Source organism: Juglans microcarpa x Juglans regia, chromosome 2S, assembly GCF_004785595.1.
Source record: "Juglans microcarpa x Juglans regia isolate MS1-56 chromosome 2S, Jm3101_v1.0, whole genome shotgun sequence".
In the NCBI taxonomy this organism is placed as follows: Eukaryota; Viridiplantae; Streptophyta; class Magnoliopsida; order Fagales; family Juglandaceae; genus Juglans; species Juglans microcarpa x Juglans regia.
The window spans coordinates 20944223-20955815 of NC_054597.1; the positions used below are offsets into that span (position 1 = coordinate 20944223).

General features: G+C 35.5%; 1 protein-coding gene across 2 annotated transcripts in view; it reads right to left on the reverse strand.

The window, feature by feature from the left end:
- Positions 1-8414: 8414 nt before the first annotated feature.
- LOC121251673 (RHOMBOID-like protein 1) overlaps positions 8415-11593 on the reverse strand; it is a 24838-nt gene continuing 21659 nt past the window's right edge. For both annotated transcript variants that reach the window (XM_041150989.1, XM_041150990.1), the window contains exons 3-6: positions 9974-10137; positions 9605-9864; positions 9153-9279; positions 8415-8653 (exon numbers count right to left, since the gene is read on the reverse strand). In XM_041150989.1, coding sequence (XP_041006923.1) covers positions 8537-8653; positions 9153-9279; positions 9605-9864; positions 9974-10137 — 668 coding nt within the window. In that variant the 3' untranslated portion in view covers positions 8415-8536. The remainder of the gene's footprint in view (positions 8654-9152; positions 9280-9604; positions 9865-9973; positions 10138-11593) is intronic.

Below are 11593 nucleotides of genomic sequence, written 5' to 3' on the forward strand. Positions count from 1 at the left end.
CTGATATGTATGTTAACACACTCACAACTGATGTAGATACATGTATTGTGATGCGGTATCAGCAGAGACACACGGCTCAATGGAAACTGTGTAACACTCATATGTTCACTTTTATTAATCATGTTTAATTATTGAAAAATATTCCTAGTTCATGTTCAATCTCAGTTTAGTTCATATTTAGTTCAAGTTCAATTTATGTTCAGTTTCACGTTCAGCTTTATAACGTGTTTTATATCACGTCAGTTAAGTTTATTTCATGTCAGTTCGAGTCATGTTAGCACATATCATATTATTTGTCAAGTCACGTAATGCTTATTTGTGATCACATTTGCATTCGTGTTTTTACTGTCATGCATGCATATTTAAACTGCCAGTTTAAGTTGTTTGTTAACTTGTTAAGATTTGTAATCAAATCTCACCGTAATAGTTCCAACTACCATTCCTCCCGGAATGATAAGTATTGTGACAGGAATTGATGGAACCAAACTGGACCAAGCTAAGGTTGGCATGGCCAGAACCGAGTAGTACTTAAATTACTATAGGCGATTGCTTCCGACCGATAGGCTACTACACGAATATTACTATATTGCTAGTGAAGGATATCGCATAAATTTTGGAGGAGATCGTAGAACTTTTGGGAAGTACAGGATGATGATTAAGATATTATAAACTGTACTAAGTACTTTTCTTTTAAGTTTTGAGAGGGCCTATGTTGTAGGGACCCTACTTTTATTCATGCATGGTTTAAACTAGTCTCTAAATGGTTCATGTGAATCAAGTATATGTGAATAGTTATGAATAAGCAATTAAGTTAGGGATTAGCATTCTGGTACTTTATGTATTGTTCAAAGAAAAAAATTATCCTTTGTAAATATTGCATATTACTAGATGGATGTTAGGTGCATTACATCCTTAATTGTCATGAACAGGGGCAAGTAACCTTGTGTTGCATGTCTCAACGCTTCAGAATCCGTTCGGTCCCAAGCAAGATCTAAGGGCGTCACAGATGAAATAAGATGAGATGAAAATTGAAAGTTGAATAAAATATTGTTAAGATATATGTTTTTAAATATTATTTTTGTTTTGGAATTTAAAAAAGTTGAATTATTTTTTATATTTTGTTTGAAAGTTTGAAAAAGATGTAATGATGAGATGATATAGATTGTGAGAACAAACCAGACCTAAATATGGTGAAAAACTTTGCACACACAAATGGGCGAAATGAAGTCTAACAATGATGTTCAAGTTTTCAAGGCCATTGTAGTAGGCTTATATGAATTCTTGTTAATGTGCTTAACCAATGTCCTAACTAAGAGAGTATTTCTACATTAAATCACGTTTGAAATCTATAAATCATGCCTATGCTAATTTAATTTATATTTTACATAACTTTATTATGTGAAAATAAAAGTTTGGTTCTAAAAAGTTAAAATAATTATAATAAGCGGTATCACTTTTCATCGTAAAGTTGTTAGTCCTAATACTCTTGACATAGGCTACTTATTATTGACTCGATGACATTGCTTTGTGAGTGGTTCGGTGACCACGCAATTTTGTTGTTAAAAGGAAACCAACAAAATACGACACAGTTCTGTGAAAGAAAATGGAGCTGAGAGAAGTTTGCTACTTACAAGTTAGTGTATAAATACATATAATTCTTTAAACAAAGAAAGAAAGAAAAAAAGCTCAAAACAACAATCCATTTTTTGATAGTTTTTTTTCCCTAATTAAGCATATTATATATATATATATATAAAGGTACAAAAGCTTAAGGTGGATCCTTTCCACTATCAATATACATGAAGCAACTAGGAATATTATCTAAGAATAGGCTTCCAAAAATATGATTGGTAGCTGTCCACTGCGCCACTGAGTGCGCACATCGATTTTGAGATCGATTTATTTTAGTAAATTTTCAATCTTGATGATGCTGGGAGCTAAGAAGAATATCCCCAGTAATAGTTGAGATGTTCCAGAATGGAGTGGAATTTGGATTCTCAATAGATATAAATACCAACTGAGCACCCCTTCTATTATTGCTAGATTCTGGTTGGAGGCCATGTTGAATGCTAACAGCGCTGTTAAGGCTTCTGCCACTAGAGGGATAGTGGTTTGTACCTTTTCCATTTTTATCCCCAGAATGTCTCCACTGTGGTTTCTTTGTATTACTGAGACTACTGAGAATTGGTCACGTACTGCTGCAACAAAATAGAAGTTTTGATAACTTGGAGGAGGAGGTTTCCATTCTTCTTCTTTGCTATGTTGACTCTGTCTTTCTTTCCAAGTTTCTTTATAATCTTCATAGATGTGTTTCAGCTAGACATTTGCCTCTTCAAGTGACAAGGAGTTGTGATTGTGGACAATGTCATTTCTCTTTCTCCAAATAAAATCTAGCATTATAACAGCAAATAACTGGAAGTGGTGTCTTTCTTCTGTTCGAAGTCTCAATTCTTTTTCTGGATAGATAATCATTCTGATCTAGTCTGATATAGAATCAATAGGCAATCTTGCTAGATTTAGTGACCAACTGCTCTGTTGCAACAAAATTCTGATACATGACATTCTATAAAAAGATGCTTTAGGGTCTCTTTCTCTTGGTTGTAGAGTGGACATTCTTCTGAATCTTGAAGCAGAATGAAATCATCAATTCGTGATTTAGTAGAAAGAATATTCCAAAGTAGTTTCCAAATCAATAATTTATGGCGATCATGAATTTTAAGGCTGCACATCGGCTTGAAGAGTGACATTGAGAAGCCATGTTGATCTAAGACTTGGGATTATAATGTTGCCTGATAAGTTGTTTTAACAGAGTACTTCCCATTGTGGCTTAGTGCCCAGAAAACTTTGTCTTGCTCAAGTGATCTTACTGAGAGAGATTTTTTGTATTTCTGATATACTTTATTGATCAAAGAGATTTCGCATTTTTAGAACATCCCAATTCCTAGGATTATTGATAATGAGATCCGAAAATGAAAGAGTTGGGTGATCTAGGGCCATACCTTGTATTTGATATGGTTTGAAGTTATTTAGCGAAGGAACCCATGGATCTGACCAGATGTTTACAGATTCTCCACCGTAGATTTGAAAGCAACAACCTTTGTTGAGCAAATCTTTTGTTTTGAGTATTCCCTTCCACATGCATGAATCAGTTGTCTTATGTGTTGCTTCCCAAAAAGTTGTGTTCTTTAGGTATTTAGCAGTAAGAATTGAATGCCACAAACCATTTGTAGGTTCACCTAATTCCCATCCTATTTTTGCTAGCATTGCTTGACTCATCTTCTCTATTAATTTGATACACAGGTCACCTTCTTTTTTTGGTAAAGAGATAGACTTCCAAGACTTTAATGTCATATGATGAATTTTGTCTTTTAAGAATCCCCACTAAAAGTTTTTGAAAGCTATATCAAGTGATCTATAGACTGATTTTGGCAGCTGAAAAGAGCTCATATGATATGTTGGTATCGTGCTTACTACAGATTTGATTAACATAGTTCTACCTGCCTGGGCCAGTAGCTTTGATTTCCAACCTTCTAATTTTTTCCCACTTTGGTCAGTATTTCACTGTAATTTTCTTTTTTGCTTTTGTTGTACGAGGTTGGTAAGCCCAAATATTTCATTCTAGCCGATGCTGTTCTATAAAGTAACCATTAGGAGATAGCTGTTTTTGTTGTTTGGCTTGTATTCCTGGCAATAAACATTGAAGATTTACTCAGATTTATTCTCTTGCTGAACCAACTTTGATATTTTGCTAGACACCCTGATATGTTTTGAGCATTTTTTTCTGTTGCCTTTGTGAAGATAATTGTATCATCTGCAAATAGTAAATGTGACACTTTTGGACTATTTCTGCTGATTTGCACCCCTTCTTGTTTTTGTTGAGCTTCAACCTTCAATAAGATTCTAGATAGTGCTTCTGTGACCAGAATAAATAGAAAGGGTGAAATTGAATCACCTTGACTTATACCTCTCTGAGATTTAAAGAAACCTCTTGGTGAACCATTGATGAGGATGGAAAACGATACTATAGATATGCACTCCTTTTTCAAATTTATCCATTTTTTGTTATTGAAACCCAGATTCTTCATCACTACGAAGAGAAATTCTCATTCCACCTGATCGAAAGCTTTTTCCATGTCTAGCTTAATTGCCATTAAACCTTTTTTCTTGTTTTCCTTTTGAGATGGTGAAATAGCTCATGACCTATGATAGTATTTTGCTTGATATTTCTACCAGGGACAAAGGCTATTTGGAGTGGAGATATAATTTTTTAGAGCAGACATTTGAGACAATTGGCCATGATTTTGGTTATGATCTTGTAGCTGACCTGGGTAAGGCTAATGGGACGATATTGGTTTGGACTATTTGGACTAGACGTTTTTGAGATAAGGGCAATGTTGGTATGATTAATCTGCTTTAGAAATTGTCCACTACTAAAGAAATTCTGCACTACTAGTATGACTTCTTTCTTGACAATATTCCATTAATGCTTATAAAAGAGAGTCGTCATTCCATCAGGCCCTAGAGCTTTGTTACTGGGAACCTATTTTAAAGCTTCTAATATTTCCTTTTCTTCAGGTATGGCAGTTAGAGATTCATTCTCTATGTCCGAGATTTGCTTATCAAAGAGATTATTCAAATGTTCTGTAACAATTGGATTTGAAGAGGAATATATAGAGCTGAAATGATTAATAAAAGTAGATTCTATTTCAAGAAGGTCCATAGACCAGACCAAATACTTAGTCCTAGTTTGATTGTTTCAATAGCATTCCTTCTTCTTTGGATAGTTGTTGTCAAGTGATAAAATTTGGTGTTGAGATCTGTTGAAATCAGCCAAGTGAGTCTGGATTTTTGTTTCCATAAGCTTTCTTCATATTCTCTTTGCTTGTGAAGTCTATGTTACAAAAATCTTTATTTTTCTTGGTTAGAAGGAGTCATAAGATTGCCTTGTACTTCAAGAAGTTCACTTTCAATTTGAAGAATATTGTGGTTGATTTGCTCGAAGTGACTTTTGTTCCAAACTTTGAGCGCTTCTTTGGTGACTTGATTTTCTTGCATAGAATGTAAGACGGATTGCCCAAATGAGGTTTACTCCATGCTTCACTTATTATTTGGTGGTTTAATGGCTCGTGGGTCCAGAATTCTTCAAACTTGAAAGAGGGGGCTTGGCGTATATTAGTCATGGTATGCAATAAGATTGGATGATGGTCCGATGCTAATGATGCTAAGTGCTGTAATGTTGCATCTGAAAAAAGTAGTCTCCATTCTTGATTTGCAATGGCTCGGTCTAATATTTCTCTTATAAGAGCATTACCTTATCTGTTATTAGTCCAAGTGAACTTTGGGCCCATATATCCAATGTCAATCAGGCCATTTCTGTCCGTAAGAGTTTTGAGACCCTTATTTGGGTTATAAGAAAGAGGCCTCCCGCCATATTTTTCAAACTGATTAATAAGATCATTAAAGTCTCCCATACAAACTCAAGGCCCTGGAAAAATTTGATATAAAGAATATAAGTGGCTCCAAAAATTAGCTTTGTTCCACTGGGTTGGTGCATATACATAAGTCAGTAACCATGGTTGGTGTGAGGGATCAGAGTAAACTAAAACTGAGATTGCATTACTATTAATATGTACAGGTTCTAGTTCTACACTCAGTTGCCACAAAAGTAGAAGGTCCCCTTTTTTACATACAGCAGGACTATAAACAAAATAATAGAAACCTATACTGTTAACAATAGATATGGTGTGATCATTCGTCACCATGGTTTCCGACAAAAAAGTTACATCCGGGTTATATTTCCTAATATTAGCCCTTAAGTTTCTGATTGCTTTGGGGTGGGCTAATCCTCTGCAATTCCAAGCCATTGTCTTCACTGGGCTTGTGGAGGCATTTTTAAACTTGTCTCGCTAGCTGATTTGGATTTTTCTTGAGAATGAGAGGGTAGTCTACTATAGGGATTGTGTTTTGCTTTTCCTTTTAATTTTTTCTCCTTGCCCAAAGACCCTGAATGCATTTCCAGAAGTGCTAGGGCCATTGAAGAATCATCTGCTTGTAACTCTGGAGCTGTATACTCAATTGGATCTTTTTTCTCAACTTTAATGAGACGTTGAGATTTCCTTTTTGGAGCTTCAGCTAGCTCAACAATCTGATGCCTTTTAGAGGATAATATTACTGGAGAAGGTTGATGATCTTGTGTTATAAATGTAGCAGTAACCTCTCTAGGACTGATTTCATTATCAAAGTACTATGAAGCTTGTATGGAATCATCAAATGTTTTTCTTGCCTTTTCCATCTGCAGAGAAATCATTTCACTCTGAGGATTTACTTCTTCAACAAATTGAAAATCTATTTGAAGATAAGATTGCTCCTTAATACTATCAAAATCTAGACTTGAAGCTAAAATCACAGAAGATTTGCCAGGGTCATGAGTTGTTGAGGGTTGCACGCCTTGAATATTAATGGGTTGTAACTTGCTGTGGGCTTAATGGGCTGGTCAGGCCTTTGAACATTCTGAGTTGATGACAATAAGGTAGACTTACTAGAGAAGATATCTTGAGGGCCCATAAACAAAGGTCTTGTTTCAATATGGGTATGTTCAACAAGCTGGGCTTGATGAAGACCAAGCGCAATTCCAATCCCAGGCCCATCAATTTTCTGCTATGATTTCTAGCACTTCATAGTTGAATATACTTGCTTCCATTGAGTTTTCCATGGAGAATGTTTTGTCGCCTAATCGAAGGATGAAATAAAGTGCTGAGGATCTTTCTGAGAAGCAAATTCTTCCTCTGTCAACACCTCTGTACTTGAAGACAATATGGATATTTTGCTAAGATTTGAATTGAATCTGCTGGATTCTTTGGTTGGATGAATAGTAAAAACATTTACTTTTGTTGGTGAGAGCATTAATGGATTCTGATCACTATAGCTGAACAGTGTTTGAGAAGCTACTGGTGTTGTTTTCTTTGAAATTTCATCTGGTTTTTGGAAGCTTGATAGAGAAGGAAGAAATTGCCTCAATTCCGGTTTATTTGCAGCAATTTTCTCAAAGTGTCCACTAGTAAGTTTACTCTGCCCACCCAGAGTGATTTCATATTGTTTACTAGGAAAAATTGCATGCTTTCCTTTGTTGTAACTATCTGTGGATGAAACCGAGGGATTAAAGTTGTTTATGTGTTCTGTATCTTCATGTTGCCCACTAACTGTTTGATGAGATGTTTGAATGTTGTCTGGATTATTACTGAATTCAGCTCTGATCCAAGGACCGTATGATAGCCTTGTTGGGGGTGAACTTAGGAAGCAATAGAAAATTTGGGAATGACCAAGTCTTCCACATGCATAGCAAAAGTCTAATAATTTTTCATACTTGAAAGCAACCCATACTTCATGGTTTCCTAGTCTTAGCATCATGAATCCTTGCTAAAGAGGCTTTGTAATCTCTATCTCCATTTTAATTTGAATGTATTTTCTTAAGGCTGAACCATATAAAGGGTCCTCTTCTACTTTAATCAAAAATCCAAATGCTTTCCCAATTTCAATTGCATTATCAAGAGTTATATGGTCTAGAGGTAAACCATTAATTTGCACATTGAAAATAGCATGATTTAAATTGATTTAATGAAGAGTTGCACCTAGGGGCCAAGGTTTTAGAATAAGCAAATGCCCTTTAAAATTTCAAATTAAGGACTCTGAACTTATCTTGAATGGATCTAAAGGTGAATATAAATTTGTTTATCTCCATATCTTCAATGATGAAGTTTTGATGAAGTTCCAAGAGGCCTTAAAACTATAGTGGATTGCATATTTGTTTAAAGGTTTATCTGCTACTAACCTTCCTATCAGGATTTTGTCTGAATTTGCCTTTGTTGTTTCTAGAGTAGGTTGAAGGTTCATATCACTCCATGACAGAGCTTCCGTTTGTGAGATTAGTGATTCCATATCCATCAAAATTGAAGCCACAATTGAAGAGGTTAATGGTTGAAAAGTTGAATCAAAGAGAGATAGATTGTGAAGAAAAGTGATTGAAGAGGTTGATGGATGAAAAGATGAATAAAAGAGAGATGGAACGTGAAGAAAGTGTATGGGATTAGAAACTAAGCAACAAAAAGTGCAGAAGTATTTTCCACCTCCTAGATAGAGAAGCTCTGACTTCTCTCTAGCCAGTTTTTGACTTTTTCGTTGTTACTTATTAATTTTTAATCCGTTTTTTGATAGTTGAGCACATAGCTGATGTGTGAACCCATTTCCATTAGTGTATTTAGTGTAAAATATACGAATTTGTAAATAGATTTTTTAATATTAATGTGCTTGCCACCAATGCACTTGTTTCTGTATCCAAACAACTCCATTTGAGCCTTCAAAAAAGAAGAAGAAGAAGAAGCAACAACCATTTCACCAAGAAGGGGCAGAAAAATGAATTGCCAAAATGCGATGAACATTTTCTCATGTAAAATAATGTTATCTAGTCTACAGATTCATGGTCGAGAAATGTAAACCACCGAGATATTAAAGAGAATAGGCTCAAGCAAAGCTTCTATCATCAACTGCAAAGCTGAGCACATAGCTGCCAAACCCGGGAAGTGTTATCTATAATATACATGTTGCTTTTTCCACTGCTTAGGCATGTCAAGTTAAGCTGGTTCCCAATTTGGGTCGACTGCGAGAACATTGTGTTGATATCAATCATGAAATCAGTGGATGTTAGTAACAGAAATAGCAGTCGGTAATCTAATGAAATGTATCGTATTCGATTATATTAGGCTGACTCATTTGCTAATTTCTCCCTTCCTATAATCAAAGCCAAGAAGATTGGTACTTTTAGGAAACTAGTTATATGCATCACTTTCAATATTTAGTCTACTGTATATAAAAGAATAAAAATCTTTTAGTTTCCACTTCTTATTTTTCTTTTCTTTTTGGAAAGGCAGTATGTTCCATATTCCATAGCAGGGATGGAGAAATAGAATGATTACATCTATATGGAGTTGAAAAGGCTGTTTTGATACTACTCTCTCTTATTCTCAATTATCATGGTAGCCGATAATATAATTAGCACCTAGTTTTTTTTCTAGAATTGTATAAGGGGACTTATTTTCGGAGTGTCACTCCGGCATGAACAACACAGATTAAAATGGAAGAGTAGCAGCATCAGTTACCTGACAATACACTTGCCCTGCGTCGCAGCTCCATTTTGTGGTAGGGACACAGCTCAAATAATGACACCAGGAGCAGTAATAATTCAGATTAACACCTCGGAAGAGCATAATCAACCCAGCAGTAGATCTGTCAAAATACCAAAACATTTGGCTCATTACATATAGGGAGTGGTGATTCATATTGCCATCTTTCACCCAATCAAGTAAGGCAATCTGAATCTGACAATTAGCTTAAATGCAGTTCAAAAGGCAGTCTGCTGATGATTGAGGATTTTATAAAAAAAATGGTTACAATAATGTCAACCAGCGAAGAATATTGACTTCCCATGTAGCCAGCTTATTTACCTTTGATCTCATTTTATGCACATACTTAATAAAACATGTATTGTGCAAACAATAACATAAGAAATGTAAAATCAATATATTAATAATGGAGTTTTTCTGGCACATACCCAGCAATCAATAGTGCCAAAGAGAGAACCCACAGTACATACTGATACATCTTGTGTTTAGATTTAACAGGAGTTGCAATATATCCAGGTGGGACATTTCTCTGGCTAACCCATCCAAACTGGGGACGAATCAGAAACACAAATCCAAGAAGAAAGCCAGAAAGAAATCCTCCAATATGTGCAAAATTGTCCACGTGAGGTAGGATTCCAACAGCTAAATTTACTAGGATGACGAATAGAAGAGTCAACAATGCTGCTAACTGCACATATGAAACTAAAACTGTGTGATGATTGGTCCACCCATATATTAGCTCCAAGAAATTTGAAATTTATTAAGATGCTCTATCAGAATCAGAGAACTTTATTTACCTTATTTGCATATATTGTCCAATTTGTAATGAGCTCTGAAAGCATGCCTCCTAGTAAACCAAAAAGTGCACCAGAGGCACCAACAGAGATTTGCGATTGGATAAAAAGAGCTGACAACAAACTCCCACCAAAACCAGATATGACATAAAGCAGCCCAATTCGAACTGTAGGACAAATCTAGAAACAAATTAGATTTCAAACCACAAAGGCAAATAATCTCATTAACTGAAAAGCAGTTCCACATTTAAGTCAAGAGACTCCTTTTTTTTATTGGCATCTTGAGGGTGCACAGGCCCTTAGCAAGGAGTTTCCCGCAAGTGTATCTCGGGTATTCAAGAGGAAAATCCCCCCAGACTAATAGCCCCTAGAGATTGTTTGCATTCAAAGAGAGTTTAACCTTAGACTTTGGACGAGCAAGCCCCCAAACCCAAGGCCTTTACCACTTGAGCCAACCCCTAGGGGTTTAAGTCGAGAGACTTCTTCATGTTCTCTACTAATTTTCTCATAAAAAGAAAGAAAAGGTTCTGTTGGAATATTTTTATTTATTCAACAATATATCAGCAGAATCTTTGAAAAAAGTTCATTCATCAGTGGTGGAATAAATTGTACAACAGATGCGTGCCTGCTTCAACAAGGTTTCAACTGTATGAGTCCACCAAAATGTTTGTTAAGTGAGAAAATAAACTCCACCTTGGATCAAACTTTCTTAAATGCCTAAGTCTGGCTCACCTCTTACTCTCTTATTGTTGTCTGGAACAACTTTGGTACTTGAAACCTATCAAAGGTCCATGGAAACGTTTTATATCAGTTATAATAAACTGTATGATCCATTGTCACTCCTCTAGAGACTAGGATTAGAGTAAATTCAATTCACTTTGTGCAAATGTTTCTGAATCTGACTGGAGATTACCTCCAGCCTTAGGTGTACAAAATTGCAACTGGCTTGCTGTTAATAATGAGGGTTCTGATACTTATCAAAAAACAATAATGAGGGTTCTGATTGGTTTGATTATATCTCGGCCATATGTTTTATTAAACATAAATTTAAATATTATCGTTCATTGAACTCTACAAGGTCCGATGTACTGACATACGTGAGTGCCTAAGGTCTAGAATTAAGCTTCCTATTTTTCTAGTTTAAGTAATTTCAAATTCTTATTTTATTTTATTTTTTTATTTCAAGCTGCTATTGACTGTTTTAAATTGTTGATTTAGTGTTAGGTGCTGATTTGATATAGAAGGCATGAAGACCAAAGAACTTACCAGATTAGTTACTAGTAAGCCTTGTGTAGAAATAGGAGGAACTTACTAATTTGAGTCTGACTAGAAAACCAGAAACCAAGCTGCCATAACCTCCAATAAACCTCCCAACTTTCCTTAATTGGAACCAGGTAAAGGAAGCTTCAAAGAAGTCCCAAAACTGCCAACATTTCTTAGAAAAAGACTAGGGTTGGCTGTTACCCAAGTTTTCTTTTATAATCACTAGTTTGCGGGCAAGTTTTGAAACCCTGAGTTCCTGTAAGCCTGCCGTCCCTCTCTATAACCATCTAGGGTAGCGGTAGCCACATCTACCCTATAACCCCAAAAATACTTGTCAATTTGAAGTTTCCCTGAAATCAA